The sequence below is a fragment of the Cylas formicarius genome, unplaced genomic scaffold (assembly GCF_029955315.1).
Source record: "Cylas formicarius isolate icCylForm1 unplaced genomic scaffold, icCylForm1.1 PGA_scaffold_1__22_contigs__length_36826433, whole genome shotgun sequence".
Lineage (NCBI taxonomy): Eukaryota > Metazoa > Arthropoda > Insecta > Coleoptera > Brentidae > Cylas > Cylas formicarius.
The window spans coordinates 35,424,472-35,451,760 of NW_026844264.1; the positions used below are offsets into that span (position 1 = coordinate 35,424,472).

Genomic DNA, 27,289 nt, shown 5'->3' on the forward strand with positions numbered 1-27,289 from the left:
TGTCTAAAATTGTGTCAATCTGTAAGAAAGGTGAAATGTCTGATTCTAATATTTACCGACCCGTATCAGTTATAGTTTCAAAAGTTTTAGAAAAAAATATGTATTCTAAATTATCTTATTATTTTCATTCAAATATTTTGATGAATCCAAACCAGTCAATAAAGAATAATAATAAATAATAAAAATCTATCTGTCTATTATGATGGAACTAAATAATAATAATGTCCGGTAGCCTTAAAATTTTCCGCCACGGAAAATATATAAAAATGAAGAAATCTTCCCGAACATCTTTATCGGTTCTTTCGTAGGTTGAGCCGCAGTAAGTTTAATCATCCCGAAGTAATATAATCCCCTTCAGTTCGTTAGAGCGGGTCGCGGGTGCGCACGGCAGGGGGGGGGGTTAGGACGGGTCCACGAGCACGCGCGGGAAAACATTGAAAATCAGCTGTGGCGAAATTGATGTTTAGATAGAGATAGCCGGTCGAAACGCCGAACGATTGCGTACTGATTGCGCTGTTGCCGCATTTCGCGTTTTGTATTACCGACATTTCATGCCGAATAGGAAGATTCGTAATTTTTCCGATTTAAGAAAAAAAAACAATACACTCTGAGGCATATGGCAAGCCGTAACCTCGATATTAATTTAATAATTGCAAATCAAATGTAAAGTAATTTACGTGTTAATTAGGTTTGTTTGCTTACAAACATCAAACAGTTTACTGAAATTCTTTTCTATTTATTTACTTTTCTGCTTTTCTTTTTCTGGCAACTATATCTGTTAACATAGTTAAATCTTAAAACTAACCAAAACTAAACAAAACTCAAGAAAACTAACAAAAAACTAACTAACCGAAATAAGTAATAAAATCTAACCAAAAATAAGAGAAACTAACCAAAACTTACCAAACCTAACAAAAAACTAACTAACCAAAATTACCAAAAAATCCAACCTAGCCTAACCAAAACCATTTAAATTTTAAACCCTTAAGAACGACACATCATCTGATACGAAGGCTTCTATTTATTTGAAAATACCCCGCAGCATCAATGCTTAATCAAATTTAAAACGCTGTTAACATTGTTGGTTGTGAAGTAGAAGAGCTGATTACATCCAAGAATTTTAGTTTTATCAAATAAAATTTTATGTCGGGTTTTATGAGTGTGTTCGGTAACAACTGATGGGTTTATTTGTCTTAGTCGTTGGTGTTCTTTGCCGCATATGCATGGAATGCTGCAAACTCCTGGCATCTCGAATGGAATCTTGTCTGTGACGGACCGAAGATGTTGAGAGATTTTTGGACAAGTGGTAAATCTGGTTTTGACGTTATACTTCTTTAGAACTTTTGATATGTGGTCAGTGATGTTTTGAAAGTAAGGAAGGACCACAGTGGCAAGTGAAGGATTACTTTCGTACTCATTGCTATTGGAAGGTTGTGGTGAAGTGTATTTTTTGATGGAACGCTTAATATCTTTAATAAGGAAATTATTAGAGAGAAGAGCAGAGGCAAGGTTATTATTAAAACACCTTACTTCTCAACGCGATAACTGCACTATCTTTTTGGTCGTATTATAATATTTTATAATGTTATAATGGCAACCAATATGGAATTTTTGACATTTGGGACAAAGGGAAATATTAGAAGCAGAGTTTTGTGGCTTGGCCCTTATATCGTCCATTCTCGAGAAGTCACTTGATTTCAGCACACGAAAAGGCGGCAACGTCGCCGTGTTTACCTGTGCGAAACATTCGAGACGGCGCGCCAAACGAAGTAGAGCTAATTTTAGCTCTTCGTCGGTCAAACTTTGATCTCTTGATTTTTCGCATCGAGTGAGACCCTTTCCGCCGATAATGCGGCGTTTTGATCTATAGTGAAAACTCGTTTCGCGGGGGTAGGCGGAGAGGGCGCGGGTTGCCCCGAATACGTGGGGTTATTAGCTTGAAAGCTTTCCCGGTGATCGTACGAGAAGCTTTCCGAGATTTGTTTTGAAAATGAGGTGCAAACCAGAGTAAGTTCGTCAAGCCTGTCACGGTAGTGCTGTAGAATGCAGTGTCGCTATTTTAATCTAATCTTATCCACGCAGCTTCCGACTATTCTTAGTCGTTAGTTAAATGGAATTCAACACTCTTGCAGACCGAAGGAAAGAGTTCCAGCTTCAGATCGTAGATTTTTCTTTTAGAACATTCGTTAAATTCGATATTTGTTAACATAAATAAGGTGCGTTGCTACGGTAATCAGTTTTTTATTTAATGCTATTTCAATATACCATAGTATTATGAAATCAAATAACACGCAAAGCATTGATTTTTTTTTGGAAAATTCTACATTTTTTTTGAAATATTAACGAAAAAATAGCAACTTGGTTATTTTCCTATGAAACACGAACCTTCCTCCTGGAGTATGTGTGTTGTTTGACTGGTTTTAATCAAGAGGCCTGGCGTTTATAGTCTGTCTTAATCTGCATGGCGTAGGCTTTTGCCCGCAGATAATAAATTCAAGGCTACGAATATCTATACATAATTATATTTTTATTTTACATGTCTAATCTAATTCTGTTTCACTATTAGAGTTGTTTTGTATAGAAATGTAAGAATCCCCAATTTTTATAATGTACTGTACTGATTTTTTGCAGCAGTATGTTATTAATTACATTTTTTTTATCGCGTTTACAACACTGGGACTTAAAGTAGAAGTAACATTTTCGGCTCTGGCTTTTAATTTTACTTGTTCCACAAATGCTCCATGAAATGATAGGGAGAAAGAAGTAAAACATTTTTTCCAGCATATTCAGCCAAATTATGGCATACATACTATTTTTTAATTGCTTATCGAGCAAGAAATGAATTCGACACGATATTCCTATATTCCCGTAAAATATTTTTTTTGAACGCACATGACGTAATAATACGTCATTTTTTATTTAAAATCCAGTAGCCGCTGACGTAGTAGTACGTTTTTGACAGAATAACTTGGTGCCATCAAACAGTCGATTTATTTTAAGTGGCTTTTTATCAGTTCTTAAATAAATGTGGATTAATTTATTATTTAACCTGTTTTACAATGGAAGAAGACGATTTTGAATGGAAAGTATGGTATGCTTATCAGAATATTATAACGAAGTCCAAATTCTACAACGGAAGTGGACAAAAGTTGCAAAATCTGGTAAAAAATCTTTTAGATAAATATGAAAATATTTGGTACCATGTTTACATGGTTAACTATTATTTCGAGGAAGATAAAATTATGTGGTATAATTAGAGAAAATCGTCGGTTACCTCAAGATATAAAAAAAAAGTTAAAAAGAGGCCACCATGTTTTCCGTAGAAAATGATGAATGATCTCAGCGATACATCAGTAAAACTGGTGAAATTATTAAAAAACCAGAAAGTATTATGGACAATGGACAAAAAAGGCTTTTATGTTTATGTCGAATTGCGCGTTATTTAATTCATTTGTGATGTACAAGAAATTGAACCCGGCAAAGAAACTAAAATTTACCTCTTATTTACTAGAAGTTGCTAGAAGTTGGGTCGAAATTCAAGAAAATGTGGGTTTAGAAGCAGAAGTTTCTGAAGGGCTATCAAAAAGAGCTTGTCGTGAAGATCCACCAAGTAGGAGATATAACTTAAAACTTAAAAGTTCGGGGAAAGAATTTTCCACAGGAACGGTGCAGAGTCTGCAAAATTCACGGCACAAGGAGAGAGACTTGCTTCATGTGCGGATATTGCGAAATTCCTCTATGTGTTGGAAAATGTTTTAAGGACAACCACACTAAAAAAAAATATTAGGAATGTAATTTTCAAATTTTCAATAACTTCGTTAAAGTTTTATTGGGGTGGGACCGGCGAAAACCAACACAATGAAAATTGAGAGTTCTAATGCCAAAATATAAATCATTTATTCTGATTTTTACAGTTTTTAATGGTCCTTTTACCATTGTAATGAGTCTTCGAATGATGCAACAATCCACGTGGGTTGTGGTAGCATTTGCTTTTGCTCGTTCGTCAAACGTTGCGTCACTGTTTGCCTTCCGTAGAATTTGGGTAAGGATGACGTAACCGAAAATAAGCTAACAACCAGATAAGATACCGCCACCAATTTTGTTAAAATGAAAATAAAATTCAAGGAACCCGAGATAAGGAATCCAAGCGATTTAGGGGCGGATCTGACCTTGACGATGCCTTAACAACTTTTGAATGGTGAAATTATAAATTATCTCAATGAAAGTATTGTTTAAGTCTATTAAAAGACGAAGATGTCCAATTCTCTGTGCTTCGTTTTTCGATTCGATTTTCGCATTGTCAAGCTCGACAGATCATGCATAAACCTGACGAATGTCCCCCAGGCAGGCATATTTCTGATATCTACACCACAAAATTTTAGTTCAAAATAATGTACAACATTTTCACTACGTAATTGTCTCATTAATTGGTATGAAAGTTAGCCAGTACTTTTTTAACTTTAAACAAGAACAATTTTTCTAGAAAATATGGTTTTTGCCAAAATTAATTTTCTCCAGTTTTCTCAGCAGTTACTTATGGAGAGACGTATTTTCTGAAGGAGTCGCTTTTTAGACAGCAACTAATCAAGCTAGCGTTATTATTTCAATGTCGATTTACCCTAGAAATGGACGAAACGTTGAATTTTTTTTTTTATTATTATTACTGTTTCTGCTAAAAATTGAACATTCTTTTAGATTTTTATCAGGGAGCACAACTTCCAGCTGACAGCGGTGTTGCCAATAAATACGAAGGTAATAAAAAGACAAAGCCCTACGTCAAAACTGTCACTCAAAAAAAAAAACTCGCCGAGAATCAACGTTCTTAAAAGTTAAGGTGATTAAGTTAATTTCTGGACAAGCCGAAAACTATATCTTGGACCCATACAGGTTCTTTAAACTTAGGTCAAATATCGTAACTTTTGTTTATGGTACGCTAAATAAATGGATTTTTTCTTTAACAAAATTATCGGACTTACTTAATGTCTACTTCCTCTTATCCAAATCAGCCTGATATGTCAGATAGACTAATTTGGTTTGCTCTATAATGGCGTGAAGATTTAAATACCTGTATCAATATAATAGCCTGCACGATCACCAGACATAACTCCATTGGATTTTTTCCTCAGAGGATCGAGAAAAATCAAAAGTGTACACGGAAAAACCACATAATTTAGATGACTTCAAATTTAGAATTAGATACGAAATAAGGAAAATTAATTAAAACATTGTCAAGAAGTTAATGGTATTTTTAACGTCTAATAAAATAGTTTTGATGATTTTGGTGTCGATATCTACTGTTTGACCTACCTTGTATATTTTCTGTTTACTGTAAAAAATGCAGAATGCATTTTTCTTGAACTCCAATACCTGATGTTTGATTAATCTATGTCGACGGACAGAGACATGTACCTTTCAAAATATATTCGTGAAAATTGACGTTGATTTGTCGTGAACTTTTTGAAGATGCCGGGAAGATATAATCAACTAATAGGTTTGAATATCGTTTCTTTTTTCAGTTGGAAACAGTGCTAAAGGTATATAGTACGTTTAGTGTCTTTTAACTGCGCATTGCAACAAAACTCGGTTTCCGCAACGTACAACGTATTTTTTCCCCTGACAGGTTCCGCTTGTGGAATGAAAACTGTATTTATTCTGTTCGTGGAATGTATTGTAACCATGTCTTCGTATTTTATGACAATTAATTATATATCAAATAATAATAATGATAATAATATAAGTATGGTCTGTTCATAGATATAAGAAAGTGACCAATTGCTTTTGAGTGGAATTATCCAAGAGTGGTCATTAATAAACAATGCAACAAGATTATTACCTAAAGTTTCGGAATTTAAATTCAGGTAAAATTGTGGTCCGTGATAGAAAATAATTTTATACCTCCTTGTGTTTAATATTCTTTGGTTTGGTATGCTACTTACTTTAATCGTGTGCGTCTAGTGTATTCTATTGACACTAAGGAAGTTATAAACAATGTTTATTTGACTCTCATCGAAAGAGGTGCCAGCAAGAAGAAGAAACCGCCACATTGACGAAAATTCCGACATCAACTGTATGGAAAATTGTGAATAATCCCATTTCAGCGAGGAAAAAAGAAGCGAAGAAACTCAAGCAAAGTACGGACCTGTTCGGCCATATTTCATTCTTACAGCTTGCCCGGGTCTTGCCTTAATTCGTATCTGTTAGTCACTTTCTTATATCTATGAACAGACTTTACACTAACAAATGGTACAACACTACTAACAATACCGAGAACTAAAAAAAAGCAAAATTATTTGCTTTGTTTGTTTGCCCTGGGACGCCATATTGAATTTCAGATCTACTTAGATTTTGGGTTTGGAGGTTAGAAACTTTGACGTTTGACGCCGTAGGGTCAAACGTCAAAGTTTGACATTTACCCTGCTCCGAGGTTGGAACGTAAAAAGCCGCGTCATCATCGTCATTTACCGTCCGCAGTATCGTCGATTTCGGGAGTGGGGGAACCGATAACGGCCCTTTTATCATATCCGAGAGCTCGTCGACGTGAAAGCGCCATGCGGCAGCCAGTTCAAATCGAGCGACGCACGCGAAAAAACGGAAAGCTCGACGGTAGTTGCGCTGCGAGCGATCCTCAGTACACGTGGTGCGTCCGTGTCGACTCGTAGTGCGCCAGGAAGGCACACGCACACGCAAATATGGCAGAACACCACGCGATGAAGCGACGCGAAGACGAGGAGGAGAGCGAGAGTCCCCCCGCCCCCGACGGTGGTTGGGGTTGGATGGTCGTATTCGGATCGTTTATGATCCATGTAATAAGTAAGTCAGATTTTTTCTCTGTAGTGTTTATTTTCGTCAGTGGGTCACATATTTCCGGGTGGTTTGGCCAGCGTCGGCGCACGCCAATGGCACTTATAATTAGACACAAATAAACAATAACCAAAATATCGATGTACCTCAGAAAATGAAATTTCTAAGTACAGGGTAATTCATGATATTTTGACACCCACCTACAGGGTTAATTTTGAAAAAAAAATGTGTAGATCCAAAAGGTTGAAGATTTTTACTCTGTTATATTATACAAAGATCCGCAGCGTAAGTTAAATAAATTACATTTCAAATGAGTTATACTGGGGAAGAAAAACGCCAAATAATAAAAAAGTCTCATTCAAACGGACATTACCTTGTAGGTGGGTGTTAAAATATAATAAATCCGATTTTCTTGAAATTGGACTAGATCATTTTTAATGATAAACATGATGATAATGATAAACATTGCCAAATCCGGCCCGGTAAATTTCATAACAAATAGTTTTTTTCAGAGGGATGTACGCCACTGCAATTTTAAAACTTACCACTTTTTTTACTCCTTGCATAGGTAATTTCGCGCGAGTCTTTTTGATGTACTTTTACTGACTTATTCAAAGTTTTTTTTATTGATTTATTATTATTCAAGAACAAAAACAAGGTCAGAATATTGAAAGTCGCCTGATAAAAATGAGCCTTAATCACAAAAAGTTTTTAAGTGGCATAAGTTTAATCGGTTTTTGATGTACTTTTAGTCTATTATTCCAAATGTTTATTATTATTCAAGAACAAAAATGGTCAAAACTGCCCAGCACAATGTGTTCAAAAGTATAATAATAATATATATAATAAGTGGTCTGGAAAAAATGAGCCTTAACCTCAACAACTATTTAAGTTACATAAATTAAAGTCATTTTTGAGGTTCTAAGGTCATAACTGTCCAGTAGATGTGTTCAAGAGTAAAATATTCAAAATGATCCGGAGAAAATAAGCCTTAACCTTAAATAGTATTTAAATAATACAAATTAAAACCGTTTTTGATGTGACTTGTTCAAATTGTTGAATATTATTTTATTATTTAACAGAACTACCCGGAATCTATGTTCAAGAGTAAAATATAGTAGTAGTATTAGCCTTACCAACAAAAAATATTTAAGGGACATAAATTAAAGCCGTTTTTGTTGTACTCTTAGTGACTTACTGAATGTATTTATTATTATTTAATTATTATTCACAAACAAAGGTTAGAACTGCAAAACTGATAAAATATTGAAAATGATCTGGAAAAAATGAGGCTTAACCTCAAAAAGTATCTAAGTAGCGTTAATTAAAGCCGTTTTTTATTAATGATTAATGTAATTAATCATAAAAAAAGGAATAAAATTGCAAAAAGTCAATGGCGTATATCTCTTTGACAATGTTATGCGTTAAGAAACCTACCGGCACGGCAATGGAATTAACAATTTTAATATAGTTAAACCAGAATTATCCATTTATCATTACACCAAGTCAAGTTTCAACAAAATCGGGCAAAAAATATTAAGCAAATTGTAAAAAAGTTTCGCTTTCTTCGTGTATTTTAACCGCCCGGTGTGTATTGGAATAATTTTTATTTTGTCCTATGGCTTCTTACGCTTCGCTTTTAATTGCACCATTTCTTTTTCTGGTATTTGACGAAGCCTTAATTTTAAAGTTGTTTTTCCTTGCCAGGCACCGATAAGTCAAAATTAAAAATTTGAAAACTCGGTGGCCAACAACTAGCGTGCTAATAATAACATTTAAGATATTGCAAAAATATTTTGTGACTGGTACTTCTTAATTTCGGAATATCTGCCATAGGATGCCGATTTGCGCCCAAACCATGACCGGTTTCTTTGATTGCGACGTCACAGCTTTAGGTTGACGGATGAAGCCAATGATTAACGATTGACGGCTGTTTTCGCGACCTGTTTCTTAGATCTTGAGTATTTGTTATGTAATTCAATATATGTGGTGTTTATAATTATTAACATTAATTATAATTGAATGTAAAAATATCGTAGATATCGTAAGGAAGTTACGTTGGTCTTTGTATTAATTGCAAGTTGACATTTGCACCCAGACAAGGTCAATGTCAACGGGTGACGCTCGCTAGGCAAAATACGGCTGTTTCCGGTTCATAAACCGGGGGGGACAATGGATGACGGCATCGCTTGGGTATACACTCGCTTATTTTGATTTTTCCCGAAAAGGCGTTTAACGCAGATGGCGAGCTAATTACGCGATTGAAACACTCTCGTAGACATACGAGTGTTAAGGAGATGGAAGCCGTTGATGGGGATGGGCGCGATGCGGGTAATAAACCACGTGATGTCTTGCCGCTACAATTGCTCAAAAGTGATGTAGACCTCTCTTTTCCACGGATCGTTTTCATTTTGGCAAATGTTTTGATACGAATACGAAACCGTAGAGATCTCTCTATACGAAAAACAACAGATATACTCAAGAATAACAATTATAATCTTCACAATAACAATGATACATGATCGGATAGCGATTAAAGATTAGAGATAACGCTCGTTTAGATGAAATCCGCATAATCGTTCGGTACAAACAAATACATTAAATGGAAATTAGGAAATAATTTTGTCGTGACTTTTATTATACTCCGCTTAGAAGAGAGAAAATAAGCGTTCTAAATTTAAAAAAATTCTAAACAAAAGTATAAAAAAAATTACCAAATTTATTTAGAACTTATTTTTTTGTATCAAGATGTGAGCTTCCGCGACAGAGGATTTCCAACGTATACCACAATAGTATTAAGCGTCAGAAGGAGCTAACACAGCTGAGGAATTTTTATTCTGCGAATTAATGGACTCTCAAAGGACACCGACATATCACAAAGTCTAATAAACTTACAGTAACACTCTATAATAATAACACTGATTCTAGTTTTACATTTACAATATATTCACGAATTAATTCATAAAGACGGATCACGAACAAAGTACTGCCAAACAATACAAATCAAAAAACTAGGTTATGTTATTACCAATTTTTTTACCATTTATTTTTAAACATGGACCAATAAAAATAATGTAAACAGTTCATTTTCTCCATTTGGGCTTCCACATGCCTTAGTTTTGTATCACAGCTTTCTTTTGACATCTCCAAACTGTTCAAAGTTCGTTTAAATCCTTTTTCAACGAATTTGAACTCTCCTTAATTTTTACTTTATAACCGATTCATAAACCGCCATCTTCTTTCGATTTCTTATTCTAATTCGTGTATAATCTTTATTCGTCAGTTGCACAGACTGGGACTTGAACATATTAACTAAATAAACGCTCTTGCAAAACAGAAATAATGAAACATAACCTTCAACTACCATGAGACAATTCCAGTATATTTATTTTCTTTGGCGTATGGGTCACATCGATTTTACATATAGAAAAATGCATATAAACTGTTAAGTGCCAAACAATTCATCTCTTAATAGACAATTGTACAACTAATAACTATTAACTACTTATCTCACATTACAATCAAAATCGGGTTTCCAGTCACTTATTCTAGCGAAATCAATCAATTTCTGGATCATATAGTAAACATTTCTTTGTGGAGTTCGGTCAGATTACGCTACATCAAACATCCAATATCAACAAAAAACTTCACTCTGGGTTAAAAAAAAGCTATTCCAATTGATTTCAATCCCATTCCTCTCAAAATCCGTCAGATTACAGTATCGGCTCCTTATTATACGCAAAACTACATCAAATCTGGAGATGTCTCACTCTCTGGGACAAATCGTAGCTTTTCCCATCGACCTCGATCAAGTTCCAGTCAAAATCGGATTGCGCGCCACATAGCGTACCGAAATTGACATCAATTTTGCAGCTATCAACTTTAAAACTTCACTTTTTGGATCCAATAGTAACAAAAGAGCGGCAAACGCCTGGTCGGCGTGTGTTCGTTTGTTTTCCCAACCTCTTTGTCCTTTTGTTTACGCGCGCGTTTCGATTTAGCGACCGACAGGTGGCGCCTCGAGACGCGTGGCAACCGAACGCTGGGAATCGCACGATCGTGTGTTGTTTTCGCGTGTCGATTTTGTTTTTTGGCGAAAACAAATCCTTGAACCTGCTGCGTTTATCGGGAAAGTCATTTCACCGAACAACGACGCATCGTCTCGTTGCGTCGATCGCGCGGATCAGTCAACGACATTCGCATTCTACGTTTTAAGTTTGTATGCGTGCGTGCGGACGGACGGGCAACAAAGAAGGCGATTTTGAAAATGTGCGCAAGGCTTTCTAATTATAGCCGAGCTATTTATTTTGTTCTTTAAAAAAGCAAATATAATTCTTCCGTGTATATAGTCGGGATCGTAAAGACGAGATATTTTTGTTTTTTCGAGGCGCCGAAAGGTCGGCGATCTGTGCATTTGAATCAGCGTTTTGCAAAGAATTTGGTCGCCATAAAATATTGCTGAGAGTATGACAAATGCGTGACAGAAAACTAGTAGAACCCGAAAAGACTGGCAAATAGTTTGCGTAACCAAAAACAACTCCATAATATTTTTGTTTTCTATATTCGTCTTTGTTTCCCGGTTTCTGCTTATGCTTTTTTGCCGATGATTTAAAAGTAAAAACCACCTGATTACTCTTAATTCTTAATATTTACACGGAATTATTTTTTTATGGATATTAACTTAATGCCTGATAATAAAGAGGAACAGATTTGGGAATTGTTCTTGACCCACAGCTAAACTATTGTCAAAAACTTGAAAATATTGTTGAAATTTCTAATGCATTTTCAAAATAACTAACCAAAACGGTGGACCGCTCTAAAATAAGAAGCCGAAAAGCAGATTATTTTGTTGGTTTTAAACGATGTATTTTCTCGGCATTTATCGAGAGACCGCCGTGCCTTTGTCTCTCGCGGGTACATAATTTTATTCGGAGACGAAAATAATTTATGCGGGCTCGTACCGTACATTATGGGCGTCAAACGTAGGTATCGAATTCTGTGTGTACGAGGTTAGCGTCAAAATTTCCCGGCCTGACACAGATGCAGCTCCAGTATCACGATAAAACTTCGTCTTCTTTTAAATATATATCTTAGTAGGCTGCGAAAAAAAAATTGAAGTCTTGCGTCAAATAGTTTTTTATTGACAGCATTTTAATACAAGAAAAAATGTCGCAAATAACGTAAATTGAGTATAGAGCAGTCACAAGGTTTTTGACAAAAGAAGATTTAGCACCTAAAATTATTAAAGAAGGGCTGGATGGTGTGTACGGCCAAAGTTCTCCTTCGCATTATGTAGTGAAAGAATAGGCAAAACATTTTCGAATGGGGCAGGAATCCCTTGAAGATGATTCAAGAACTGGTCGACCAGTGGAGGTCATAACGGAAGATATTGTTGCGATTGTGGAAGAGGTGGTATTGAGTGATCGACGTTTAAAGGTCAACGAAAATTTAGAAATTACTAAGCTTTCTGATACAAGTGTTCGTCGAATCCTGCATGATCATTTAGGTATGCATAAGGTTAGTGCAAGATGGGTTCCTAAAAACCTTTCGGCTATTCAAAAACAACGCCGTTTCGAGTGTGCGCGGTCTTTTTTGGAACTCTGTGGGTCGGAACGGACGGGGGATGGAACTATAAAATATAAAAAAATATTTTTTCAAAGAAACTTCCACAGGCTACTGTAATGCTCCTGCGTCGGTTTTTGCTTAGTCGAAATTGCAAATAAAAAAAGCAAATAGAAAATTGTTACTCTACTTTGTTTCTTTCACATTCAGGCCGGGAAATTTTGGCGCTGCCCTCGTATATGTGATAGGAATATATAGGCCGATACATATTCGTAAAGTTTGTAGGTCGACGTAAATATTTATACGATGGGTCTATAGACCGTTGAATTGGTAAATATTTTCCGAATAACGAAAAATCTAATTCGGACATCTTAACCTTTTGCTTGTACCGCGCTCAAGGTCGGATTTTTTAAGCTCGCGTTAATTAATTCGGTTGTTACTTTTAACGGAGAATGGCGTAAAACTATCCGAGGTCACAAATACGGCAACAGCGTAAACGGGCAGCCATTTGCACCTGCGAACTACCGTCGCTCTGTCACTAATCTCACACACGCTTAAAGGGTATTAATATGTTGTGCGGTTGTCGAGATAATTTATCTAATGATGATTGTCAGAAGTGGGATTGCTTAGTTTTTTCTTTTTAATTTAAAGATAAATTGAAGTTAGCTGATAAGAACGTTGTTGTAGAAAGAGTAAACGCATTACGATTTATCTAAATTTAGTAATAAAGCAAACTAACCAAAATTTCAACTGTTCACTTTTGTTTTCGAATTTTCCAATTTGTTTAGAAAACAATAAACCTATTTAAAAATAATAAAATGACGTTTTAGTTATAACGTTAATGTGGTAGATATAAGAGATAAATACAAATTAATACTATCTGATTAAAAATAAACGTAATTGTATTTCTTTATCTTAACTATTGTTGAAAAACTTTGAAATTGAATTTTTTAGTGGTCGGTTTTTTATGGAGGTTAGTTTAGTTTCCTTGTTGTTTGGATCTGATGGTATGCAATATGTAAGTTGACCGGTTGGCACAGGATTCTAGACAAAGTACCAAAGTACCATGGCGATTTTCACAGGACATAGATCTGATACACGCGTCCAAGTTAGTGCAGGAATATTTTGATGAGAAAAACATAATTTTACTTCCAATGTTAAAAGAGACTTTAGTATTATTCATACAAACTCCTGCAGAATTAAACATTGGTTGATTCCATAGGGGGAGAGGGAAAGAGGAAGGGAGATATGAAGCGGGAGGGAGAAAGAGGGAGGGAAAGAGAAAGGGAGTATATAAAACTACTAATATTACCACACAAATTAAAATGATATCAATAGCCAAGTCCTGGCAACTGGTTGGTTTGTTTTGACTGGTGACTAATTAATAATCTATAATGAAATTTTTGTATTAATTTCGCCATATTTTCTATATAATATAATTTGTCATTCAGAGAGAGCCTACAGGAACATTTCTAAAACTTATTTATAAATTCTTACTTTTTTGTGCCAATAAATGATTTAAACAAATTACCTCATAAATTCTTATTTGTATGGCCGAACTAAAAAAAATGACGCAAATTTAACGAATTTTTGAATTTGAATTTATATGACTAGCCTTGAGATTTATGAAACTTCTAATGAATCTAGCTGGATATATTTATTTCCAGCGTAGATATTCCTAATAATCATTTCCAAGCCAGATGCGGCGTTCCACATATATATTTCGAAGGCAAATACAAAATCGACATCAACGCACTTATTTTAACTTACTTATTGTTGAGGATACAACATCCGGGTAATTCAAAGTCCAAAAGGTTTTCGCAAGCACTTTAAAGACGTGACCTAATTATCGCCAACATGGTATGCCTTGCGTTTATAACCAAAATTATAATCACCCTTTGTACAACACGCGCTTAACGTAAAGCAGGAACGAGATTTCACTCTACGAATAGAAAAATTAATAAAATCCTTTCACAACATCGAAGGAAAAATCAACGAAAACGATTAATTGCCAGCAAGCGGGAGACGCCTCCCCCTTCTTGCCATTGCTCATAACCTCAACCGTGTAACTCGGGTTGCCAGCGTGCCTGGCGTCTAACATTTGAATTTATTTATTTGTTCGGTTTTCCCGAACACTTATTATTATTATTATTACTTATTATTATACGCCCTTGAGGCGCTCTTTAATGAGTTTATTTTTTAGTTTATGTTAATAAAATAGTGCAAAGAGTTTATATATGATTTTAGTACTCAAATTTATTTTGTGTAATTTGAAATCTTGCTTTTCGTTCTTGACTCTTTGAAGTTGTAGTATAATCCTTTTTTCTACTCCTACCTGTAAAATACCTAATTACACACCGATCTAGAGTGCGGGAAGCGTCAGTTTCGTTTCCCACGGATCCGAGCCACTTCGGACATTTCCGGGATTTTACCGCACGAATTTGGGAGCAATCGAATGTTTTCGGAGATATCTCTCCCGCGCTTTGAATTTTGATTGTTGTTGTTTTGCGAAAATATACCCAAAAATTAACGGTCGTAGAAAAAGTATAGTATGCAACAAGCTCGGTAAATTTTTAACTCACTCGTTTATTGAAACTGGCACCGTTGGAACCAATTAGCCATATCCTTTTTGCAAAATAGTAATATGACACAACGGTGCGATAATATATCTGACATTGTGAAAAACAATAACACGATTGTTGTTTATGTTTTCGTCAGGGCGGGTTATCTGGTCTTTGTCGAAACGTCGGTTAATGGAAACATTGCAGCTGACTTATTGCACACTACACGCTCGTACTTTGGCCGTTTGAAAAAAAGATCTTGAATCGGAATTAGCGCGCTCGTTACGTTCAATGAAAACAAGTTGTATCGATAAAATTTATATTACATTATTATCCTCGGTAGCGTTTTTTTTTTTTTTTTTTACAGTCTATAAAAAGCAAGGCCGTCGATGATAAGCGCATTTTTGAAAACTTTTCTTCGTAAAAAAATGTACTAACCTTTATTTTTTTGGAACTATATTAGTACAAAAATACACAATACAAATCAGCCACGTTAAAGAAGATTTTGACTTATTTCATTCATGAGCTACTTAAAAAGTTACCTAACTTAATTAAGATGTACTTAAAGTAATTTGCTTTCTAAACTGATAAATGTTTAAAAGTTGCTCGCAAAATCATTTTTAGTTTTTCGAAATGCTCCTAGCTGCGTAAATATTAATTATGACAAAAAACACAGAAGCTTCGGGAAATTTTATTTTTTTTATAAAATGACAATCTTTTTCTCGCACTTGTCATTTTTGGGATATAATTTTTTTAATCGAAACCTTAATTAATAGAGAATTTTATTACGAATTCTAAAGATAAGATAATATAAGAATAATATTTGACATTAACATTAAACAAGTCTGATATGTAAATCTTAGTATTTTTATTTTTGACATTTTTTTTTTGTTACTTACTTATATATTTTTTCTACTAACTATTTTGTTATCCTTATGCATGTACTTGTCCCACGGGTTTGGGAGCAATTCTGACGCACATGTCAATGGATGTATTCGTGTTGTTTTGCAAAAATTCACCCATGAGCGTTTTTCTTATTTTTTTTTATCGCGTTTTAGCTTAACGTTGTTCACTATGGTGACAATACAAGGAACAAGGTTGTTTTAGTTTGACAACTTACTGATTTCACAATAAAGTTTTTTTGCTCGTTTCAATTTAGAAAAACGCGATATTGTACGCGCTGTCCCATTTTGGTTTTTAGAATGCAGGGTGATTTTGGAAATTTTTTAGTGCCCCCCTGTATTATCCGATGAAGTGTTGGATAGGTGAAAAGCACACCCGATATAGATTTTTACGTAGAATTTTTGACTTTTTCAAAAAAAAATAGTTTGTTTTTTTGGAGGGAACACCCTATATTTGATAGACTAATTCGATTCCGCCTGGTATGAGCTTCTTAACAAAATGTATTACAGTATGGGGTTATTTGTATAAATTGACCTTACAAAAATGTTTTTTTTTTATTTTTGCGGTAGGCCTTGGAATTTTTTTTTATTAAATATCTAAAATAGTTAACTTACTTATTCCTGACAATACTTACACAATAACTTTTATAATCTTAGTTTAGTATTCGAATAGCCACTTTAATAGCAATTTCAAGTATATAACATAGTACGGGTCCCTGATTTACCGTTTTGGCAGATAAAATTCAAAACACGGGGCCAAGATTTAAGTTATTAAGATATGAAACTGAGAATTGGGCTCTTTATCAACTTGTTCACAACCGTTTCAAAGCATTGTTAAAAAGTCATATTTAAAACATTATTTAAAGACATGTGGTCTATATTATTAAGAATATGAATATTTTGTAAAAGTTTTTTTCCATTTAAAGATCTTATTTACAAGATTCTTAAATTATGAATGTAAAAGAATTGTATTATTGGAAAATAACTGCCAAAAGTGGCTATTCTAAAATCCAATAATATACGGGGTGTCTGCGAAACGTGGCAACACCGCGTATTGTATGAGAAGTATTTCAAATTTGATCATTGCCTAAGGAAAAGAATTATTTTCGTAAAAATAATCGAAGGAAAAAAGTTTAAAAACCCAACAGCGATGTTTTAAACGTAACCCGAATTCTGCAGATGATCGCTAATAAGTTCGAAACTGTGCATCACAGACCCATATTCACATATATCGTTGAATTGTAATGTAGTTATTGAAAATGTAGGGTGTTCGATTTAAAAAAATGTAAAAAAAATGAAAGGCATTTTAATAGAAACAAGTTTTGTATTTATTTTTTTTTGTAACTCCCGTAGGTGTCGGGATAAAGTATACGCCCCTCTTAAACGGGCCGCCCTGTACATCCGCGCTGGAATAATACTGGTAAAACCTTATCTTTGCTCCACAGCGAAAAATAATTTCACTATACGCGGTCTATTTTTAAACGGAAGATAAGAAACGACTTTATGCGAGTTATGTAAAAATGTTATTAGACAGTGTGTCGGTTGGTTTCGAAACAATAATATGTTTGCAACGATTTTTAACGCGAACAATTATTTTGAAATCACTCGGAAGAAATGCGATAAACTTATTGTTTTGTTAAGTCATTTCTTTGTGCCACCATGGATGTTAATTCGATAAAACTATAAGACGATTATTGGGCTATTGGGCGAATCCTTCCAAAATGACGAAATAACTATATTTTACTTTTTTTAATGTTTTTTTTATTTAAAAAAATGAACCCGCAATGACTTCCGCGTGCCAGCAAAAGTAAAAAACAAAACGTTATTAAGCAGGAGTAATGGCCAAATATATCGACATTTATAAAGTGTAGTCAACACCTGCAGCACAGAGTTGCCAAACTGTTATATTTGTTATATTTAATGAGGAAACTTATTTCATTCTTACAGCTTGCCCGGGTCCGTTCTTAATTCGTATCAGTCAGTCAATTTCTTATATCTATGAACAGACTTTATCTGTGACCCCATTTACCATTACTGCAGGGTTACCCGAAATTATTACTAATCATTTTAAAAGTCGCTGTCATTAGCAAACAATTCGCAAGTGTAACAATCGAACCGACTCACATTTTCCTGGCTTTTGTCGTTAATCGTCCACGTGTTTTGCAGCTGACGGCGTCACCTACTCGTTCGGCATTTTCTACTACGAGTTCCTGGAATATTTCAAGGAAGGAAAATCACTGACGTCCTGGATTCTCTCCATACTAGTCGGCGTCACGCTGTGCTCAGGTATATCGCTTACGTAATATATCATTTTTTAATTCATTTAATTATCGTAATTAAATTTGGCGACGAGTTTAATTATTACGCTGGCGTTGTTTTTCCGTGATGGCGTTTGTGTGCCGATAAAATCGACCCGTAATGGAAAAACACGGGTTTCTCGAAACTTTCCTCAAGTTCTACCGAAAAAAAACGGAGGGTGCAAAAAATATACCTACCTATATATATGAAATACATCTTGTTACTTTCGAAAATCGATGAAATCGTTTTTTGCGAAAGTATCTGCGCCCGTATAAAAATTTTATATCTCGGTAACGGTAAGTCCTACGGGATCGCCGTTAGTACAGAAATGATCGCTGTCGAAAAAAAAATTTTTTTTGTCTGTCCGTTCTCCGTTCTCGTCTTTTGGTTTTTCCTAAATAACTTTCGAACCGTTGGAGCTACAAAATTGAAATTTGCCTCATTCTGAACCCTCCACGAGGCACCTAAGCTTGTAAGAAATTGCCCTGATCCGACGCCGGTATCCATCTTTTTTTTGCGATTTTCGACTGTTTTTTGGAACTTTCTATGAAACACGATAACTGTCCGAAATTCGCAGCAATCGACTTCATATTTGGCAGATATATGCAGCTTTGCCCCGTGACGGAACCTATTGAAAATGGGGTGGGAGGCTGAGGGGTCGGGAAGTATTCTAAAAAAATAAAAAATCACGTGTGCAAGGGTCTACAATGGACATCATTTCTCAAAAACTGTTTACGAGACCCAAATAAAATTCTTGAACCAGAATAAGCAGAAGATACAGCTCTGCAAACTTTTATTCTTGACAATTTTTCAAGAATATGCGCCGCAAATTCAAAAAAACTGAAAAGGGGGGACCCACTATTATTCAGATCTCACTTTCTTTTATATTGCGATAGAGCCCGCATAGATAGCAAAAACTTTTGTATTTAAGATTTTCACTTATTGTACCGGGTGTTCCCGATATTCCGTGGTAAATGAGAAATGTGTTAAGTGTTCTAAATTTGCAGATATCAACTTCAAATTTAGCAGAGAAGTAAAAGTACGTGTCCACATTTAAACGGTTTGAAATTGGGCGCAATCAAATTTTACCAAGTATTTTTTCAAAATGTTTGAAATTTTTTTTTTTGGTAATTTTAGCTTTCAGAAAAATATGTTTTCCTCCATAATCGTTCATCCGATTGGCAAAATTCTTTAACCGGCAGACGCAGAAAATTCATTTATTTTGGGGTTTCTTTCAATTATATACAGGGTTTTCAAATTATCAAAAATCTAGAAGACCTAGAAAATTGTTCTTTTACAGAGTAAATTATTAGTCGCAAATCAAAACTCGTAAAAAATATGGCTAATTGGCTCAAACGGTGCCATAGGCCGCATCAAGAGCTACAATTCTTGTATTTTCGGTTTTCGTCTATCTCATACGCTGCCCGGGATATTTGAAAAAATCCATATTGAAATCGTTATTTCGGGGGGATCATTACAACGCACTGCATGGTTTCACAAAAAACTTATTTTCTCGAAAACCATTTACTATTTTCAAAAAAACCTGGAAGTAGGAAACGTGGAAAATCCAGGGCTATAACCTCTACTTCGAACAATGATTGTATCATATACAGGGCGTGTCGTTTATGGCCAAAAAATGGAAGACAGCGTAATACCACAGAAGAATTGTTGAAAAGATCATATACCTATAAGATACCCATTTGCATTAACCCTTTCAATATGGTATTATAGAAGAAAAAATGTAAAAAAAAGCAGCGCAAAAATGAATGAATTTTTGGGAAAAGCGGCATTAATTAATTTCTTGCATTAATTTAATTTGTAAAACGTGGGTAAAAAAATGAATGAATCATGCATGGTATTTTTTATGAAAATTCATTTAATATACTTGAAAAATTGAATTTGAAAAACAACTCGGGTCTCGACAGATTTACAGATACGCATACAAGTAATTGACGAAAATAAATATTTATTGAGGACATTCCACTGGCGACACTTCTGATAATTTATAATTCTTTTGATTTTTTTTTCGAATTGTGGCGGTGAGTTATGAATTTGTTTGCGATTTATTTTCCACATCACAATTTTTGAAAAATAGCTACTAGGTTTATAATTTCGTTATAATATTGTTAATATATTTTTTTTTTAATTTGCAAAACGGTATGATCAATTCAAAGGCGAGTTACCATGGAATGGTCCGCTTGACATTGTCGGGTGAAATTTAAAAATACCGTAACATACGATACGATATGTCCGTGAAAGATATTATTCGTATGAAACGTATTTACTTAGCACTCGAGACTATGCTCGATTTTTATCTCGACACTCGTAAAAGAGCGTATCGTAGGTATCGTCTAAGGTTTTTGGTGATAACGTGAAAGCGCAAAAAAATTCATTTTTAATTTTGCCGCAACGGCATGCAGATAAATAGGGAACGAAACGGCTAATCAGCTCGTCGCGATCTTTAATACTGTTTTAAAGCGATATTCTACGGGGGGTCTCTGATACAGCAGTCACTCGAAAATGCGCTACGCTAATCTTTGATCGATTTTTTAACAGATTTCTAAAACATCTTAAAATATCATCGAGGATATAGGTCGATACTTTAAGATTTTGAATTTGACGCAGGAATTACTCGGTTTTTTGTCTCGCTCCAACCTGTCTCTATATATGATCCATTTTGAGTGCGTATATCTCTGTCTATTTCTTCACTCCCCCACCCCTTTCTCTCTCTCCCTCCCCCATTCTACTTCCTATTTCTTCTTCCTCTCTCCTTTTTTCTCCCATTCCATTCTCTCATCGTTTTTCCAGTCTCTATTTGTGTTTATTCCCCATAGATGAGTATCGAACTTTTAAAAACCGTTTTTCATTAGTTCACATCCATCTTTCTCTTTACTTGTTCCCCCTTTTTCTTTCTATGGGCTCCCTCCCTTTCTTTCCCTCTTCACTTAACCTTTCTGCACCTCTCATCGCTCCATTTGGGCGTCTCTCCCTCTTTCTAACGTTTTTTCATGTCTCATCGCTGCCTTTCGTACGTGTTTCTCTCTATCGTTCTTTTTCTTCCTTTCCATTTTCTTCCTCTTCTTTCCCATCCTATGTCTCTGTCTGTGTCTATACCTCATAGAGGTGCGGGAAACTGTTAAAAACCAATTTTGACTATCTTCCTATCCATCTTTCTCTTTATTTGTTTCCCCTCTCCTGTCTACGCCTCTGCCTCTCCCATTCTCTCTCTCTCTCTCTCTCTCTCTCTCTCTCTTCTTTTTCCCATCTTCTTCTTCTTCCTCCTCCCTCTGACCTTTTTTCCTCTCTCTATCTGTCTCCCTTCCTGTCCCTGTCTTGCCTTTGGCTTCTTGGGTTTTGGATTCCTGTTGGTAGTTTTTTCATAATTTTCATAATATTTTCCGCATAGACGAATGCCGCCCTTTTAGTTTCTATATGTTTACCTCTCGCTTTTTTTCCCTCTCCATCTCCCCTTTAACCTCGTACACCGCTCGTCACATCATTTTGTATATTTCTCCATTTCCCTCTCTTCAACCTCTCTCTCTCTCTCTCTCTCTGTCATCTCTCTTTTTCTTCTTTTTTCTCTATCAGTCCTTTGTTCTTCCATTTTACTTTCACCCTCTTTCAGTTCCCTGACCATTTTTCCAATATCTATCAGTTTCTACTCCTCTTAGATGAGTGGCGAATTATTAAAAACCGCTCTTCTTATCCTTTCACACTTTTGCCTACTCCCTCCTGCTGGCGCCACTCCTGAGAGAATAGTGGCGTCTTTGTAAAAACCAATTTTTGGCTATCTGATAATCTTTCCCTTTTTTCCTTTCTATGGGTCTCGCTTGCTCCTCCCCCTTTCCTCGTCCCATCAACCTTTCTCTGTTTTACGTGTCCCCCTTCGCCACGTAACTTTTTTTCCTTCTTTTCTGATTCCCAGCTATGTGACTAGTCCGTGTTACCACTGCCACCAGTCCTAGCTAGTGAGATAAGGATAGTAGTTGGTATCCCTTCTTGATCCACCGATTGCTAACCAATGAATTCCCATCGTTACAGGTCCGATATCGAGCTCGCTGGTGAACCGATGGGGGTGCCGCGCGGTTACGATCGCGGGCGCCATCTTGGCTTCCGCGTGCATGGTCGTTTCCTATTGGGCGAAGAACGTCATCACGCTCTGCGTAACGATCGGTATCGGTACGGGTCTCGGTTTCGGACTCATTTACCTGCCGGCCATCGTCAGCGTCACGATGTACTTCGAGAAGAAACGTTCCCTAGCGACCGGGATAGCCGTCTGCGGTTCCGGTTTCGGCACTTTCATCTTCGCCCCGATCATATCGAAACTGCTGACCGCATACGGATGGCGCGGCTCCCTAATGATCATCGCCGCCATCGTGTTGGGCTGTACGGTGTTCGGCGCGTTGTTCAGGCCGTTGGAAAAACCGGAAAAGGAGCTGAGCGATAAAACGTTGAAGGCGTGCGAGGCGCAGCTGGACGTGCGGGTGTCGGATCGGGAGTTCACGGAGTACGGTCCCGTGATGCACGCGAACGGAGAGAGCAAGATGCTGAGGCCGCACAGCGTCGCGCATTTCTCGTTGCCCAAGTCGACCAAGCACGAACCGAACGGCAACATCCCGGAGAAATTGTTCGCGCTCAGTCAACCGATGCTGAGTCAGTACTACGGCAGCCTGAGACGCCACCACGGACCCATCGACAAGCCGGACGTTTTCTACCAGGGCAGTCTGATGAACATCCCCTCGTACAGGTCGAGGTTGGACTTGAAGCACCCGGACGCGTTCCGGGAGAGGAGCCACTCCGCCTTCAGTTACCGGAAACACTACCGGAGCGGGGGCGACGGTCCCGACGCGGTGGTCTGCGGTTGTGTCTCGTGTTCGCCCGAAACCAAGGACACGCTCAAGGAAATGCTGGACTTTTCCCTCTTCAAAGATCCGATCTTTATTATTTTCTCCGTCAGTAATCTCCTGACTAGTATCGGGTTCAATATACCGTACGTGTATTTGGTGCCCAAGGGCATGGAGTTGGGTATGTCGGTCGAGAAAGCGGGCATTCTCATTTCCATAATCGGGATCGCCAACACGGTAGGCAGGATCGTTCTCGGGTACATATCGGACAAACCGTGGATCGACAGGCTGCAGGTGTACAATTGGAGTCTTGCCGTTTGCGGAGCAGGTAAGCGAACGAACCAGTAAACCGCATACTGCTCAGTACAGATACTTTTCGTAAAGTGTAATTCAGAATCGATATTTGATGCGTACTCGGCCAAAGAAAACCGTTAAAATGTTAATTCATTATTGAAAATTTTACAAAGGCGTTATACCAGTTCTGAAGATTTTAACGTATCTGCAAGACATAACGAACGACGGATTGCCCGATAAAACTAACCAAAACTATTTCCGGGTCTGTTTCTTAGAGATACTTGAAGCTTCTTTGACCTTGAATGATTATCGATGCGGCCGTTAGTCAGTTTACCAATACAATTTCTTTCCTTCAAATCTGAGACGAGTTCTTTAATGAGATTCGGCCGTAAACGTTTCACTCTCTAAAATGTTTTGTAACTCTTTGTCTCCGAGTGGAATTCAGAGTCCATACTTGAGGCTACCTCAGTGAATGAAGACTTTAGACTTTTACCTCATTAATAATTTGACATATAAGGCATTCCCAGAACTTGAAAAACGAAGAATTTTCTTCTTTGAATTGTATATATTTGGGTAGACATTGGTTTCGCCGCCTGACTACTCTTACGTTAATAAATGTCCCTTAGCTAGCGGCTATCTGAAAACTTTCAAAATGATTTCAGAGTCGATACTTGAGGCTTCCTTGACCAAAGGAGATATTAGAATTTTACATCATTACTAATTTGACCAATGCGCCTGAGGATTTTAAACCGTTCTCAAAGTCTGAGAAGCCCAGCTTGAAGTTTCCTAAGCCAAGGAAGATATTAGAATGTTAAAGCTTTCCTAAGGATTTTAAGGCATCCCAGTGATTGAGTGCGATTTTAAATACCATACCAATACGATTTTTATCTTCATTATCTAAAACCAATGCTTTGGTGAAATAGAACCGAGAGCCTAACCCCCTACGGTGTTGTTAAAGCGAAATTCTAGATTAACAAGGAGTTAATCTCTATAGTCACTCAAATATCCTTTAGCGCCGGAGAGTAATAAAAGTTAATACCACAGTCGTATAGTTTACAGTTTATTTCGTTTTTATGGCCGCCATCATTCCTTTATTGCGTTTCATTATGAATTTATATTTTAAGTAAATCTCTTTCGCGCACGGATGACCTGCAGCTCTACAAAATACCGATTTTACGATTGTCCCCTCAATGTAGGTCAGATCTACGTTTTCCTTTATCGGCGCTTTTTGAAAATACCGCTTGGCTTGTTGAGATTGTTGTTACAAAACGTTTTTTGATGTCCTGTTTACTTTTTTGTTGTCGTTTTTCAAAAATATCAATTTTCTGAAGGCCTAGGTACTGGGTTATTCGTTATATTTTGACACCCACCTACAAAATCGTAGTCTTTTTTTTTATTTCAAAAACAAACAGCTTACTGACATTTCGTTTGGCCGTTTTTGAGTTTAAAAATAATTATCATTCGAAAATGGTCAAGTCGGCCTTGAAACAATGTTCCACTTTTGACGACTAATCTAAACTAAAGATCTGCAGCGTAAGTTAAACAACTTAAGACATTTCAAATGGGTTATACTGAATTAATGCTAAAGATTTTCTATAGGGCAGAAATCGAATGATAATTATTTTTAAACTCAAATATCTCAAAAACGGCCAAACGAAATGTCAATAAACTATATGGTTTTGAAACGAAACAGGCAAACAAGATAGCATTTAAAAATCATTTTGACAGCTTAAGATCGTCGTTTGTCTTTTCTGACATATGCGTGAAATAATTAATCAAAAATCTTCAAACTCTTGTGTTTACGCATTTTTTTTTCTATCTTTGAAAATTAACCCTGCAGGTGGGTTCAAAATATAACGATTCACCCTGTACCCTTATCTTCAATAAAGTCCGTGCCAGTCTTTGTGAATAATATTAATACATAGACTTTGGAGTTTGGTGAGCAGGTGCATCAATTATATACGCGTTAAGACGTCTTAATATTTTCTTTCCTTTGTTGCAGCGACTTTTATCAGTGCCTTTTGTGGAAGTTTTGCGACGCTCGCGTCGTACAGTGTGATTTTCGGCTTCACCATTGGGGCCTACGTGGGCCTTACGTCGGTAATTTTGGTCGACCTGCTCGGTCTCGAAAAGCTCACCAACGCGTTCGGACTCCTGCTGCTGTTCCAGGGCATCGCGTCTCTGATCGGGCCGCCCCTTGCAGGTAACATGTACATCACATTCTAAACACAATCCTGTTTCGATAGTGGGGCGGGTACAACTAAAGTTGGTGAAAAAGTCACAACTCGGAATTGATCATTTTACATTTTTAAAAGCAATAGCCAATGTAAAACAATGTACAATAACTATTTCTAGTAACAAATCCTAAATGTAAGTTTACCATCAAATAAAACACCCAAGTCACTGACTACAGTTTCGATAGTGTAGATTATCGTTGTACCGGGTGGCCCTTTGCCAAAGGACACCGGCCGTATCTCATCAATCGTTAGTCCTACAACTTTAACTCTAGTAGAAAATATAAGTATCCCACGTCACGTCTGTCGTCTATGGTACGGTAGAAAAATATCTTTAATAAACACATTTTTATTTAAATCTCAAAGGGAAACAAAGATGCCGTTTCCACCACTTGCAGTGTTTTTTTTTCGCTCTTTCAGTATATTTAAAATTTTCGAGAAAATCATAAAAATACCCGTTCTTGGCATGAAGCGCCTCCCACCGACTCGTAAAATAATTAATATCGTGATAATGACATCCCAGTCGAAGCTCCTATAAACATCCTATAAACATCACTACACCCTAAAATGGCAGCTTGTGCAACACCAGCGGTATGGACAGGTGCATTATCGTGCAAAAGACGCACGCCTCTGGTCAGTTTTCCTCGAAGTTTTACATGTATGCAGTCTCGCAATTTATGTAATAATGTTGCGTAAAATTTGCCATTGACAGATTTTCTTTAAAATCAATCAAAAGAATTCCTTCACAATCCTTTTTTGTTGACTGGCAGACTCTGAATTTTCTTGGAGGTGCTTCACCCTTACGACGCCACTCCATTGATTCTTTTTTCGGTAGAGGGTCATAATAGAGAACCATAGTTTCATCTCCCGTCACAATAGTTTCTATCACGGGCTTCGGTTCCGACCCACAGAGTTAAAAAAAAAGACCGCGCACACTCGACACGGCGTTGTTCTTGAATAGCCGAAAGGTTTTCAGGAACCCATCTTGCACTAACCTTATGCATACCTAAATGATCATTTAGGATTCGACGAACACTTGTATCAGTAAACTGAGGAATTTCTGAGATTTCCTTGACCTTTAAACGTCGATCACTCAACACCACCTCTTCCACAATCGCAACAATATCTTCCGTTATGACCTCCACTGGTCGACCAGTTCTTGAAGCATCTTCAAGCGATTCCTGCCCCATTCGAAACCGTTTTGCCCATTCTTTCACTACACGAAGGAGAACTTTGGCCGTACACACCATCCAGCCTTTCTTTAATAATTGTAGGTGCCAAATCTTCTTTTGTCAAAAACTTTATGACTCCTCTATACTCAATTTGCGTTATTTGCGACTTATTGTCAATAAAAAACTATTTGAAGCAAGACTTCAATTTTTTTTTGGCAGCCTACTAAAATATGCATTTAAAATAAGACAACGTTTTATCGTGACACTGGAGCTGCATCTATGTCAGGCCGGGAAATTTTGGCGCTAACCTCGTACGACGCGTACCTTGGGAAGAATAATTCAAACGTAAGCTGGTGCACAGTATAGAAATACATCGTTCTATTTCTCCCAGGCGGACTATTCGACCTAACCCAATCCTACGATCCGGGATTCTGCTTGGCGGGCGTGACCATATGCCTGAGCGGTCTGGTACTCTTCGCGATACCGCCGATGCAGAGGTGGCGAGCGAACAAGGCGAGACGGACGCCGATGGTGGTCGAGGAGCTATAGCGATTGTTGCCCGCCCCTACGGGCCCTGACAGACTGTACAGCAGTGTTTGACGGGAGTGTTTGGGAACGTAT

General features: G+C 36.8%; 1 protein-coding gene across 3 annotated transcripts; it reads left to right on the forward strand.

Annotated features, from left to right (window-relative positions):
* Positions 1-1,764: 1,764 nt before the first annotated feature.
* Positions 1,765-27,226, forward strand: LOC132697394 (monocarboxylate transporter 12). 3 transcript variants are annotated; one of them, XM_060662875.1, is made up of 7 exons: positions 1,765-2,007; positions 4,696-4,752; positions 6,472-6,810; positions 17,993-18,112; positions 22,166-23,296; positions 25,265-25,465; positions 27,060-27,226. In XM_060662875.1, exons 3-7 carry the CDS (start codon positions 6,690-6,692, stop codon positions 27,215-27,217), a joined length of 1,731 nt encoding a protein of 576 aa, XP_060518858.1. In that variant the 5' UTR covers positions 1,765-2,007; positions 4,696-4,752; positions 6,472-6,689; the 3' UTR covers positions 27,218-27,226. The 3 variants fall into 3 exon arrangements, with proteins under 3 accessions (XP_060518858.1, XP_060518856.1, XP_060518855.1); XM_060662873.1 differs by having other exon boundaries at positions 2,083-6,810; XM_060662872.1 differs by lacking the exon at positions 4,696-4,752.
* Positions 27,227-27,289: the final 63 nt, after the last annotated feature.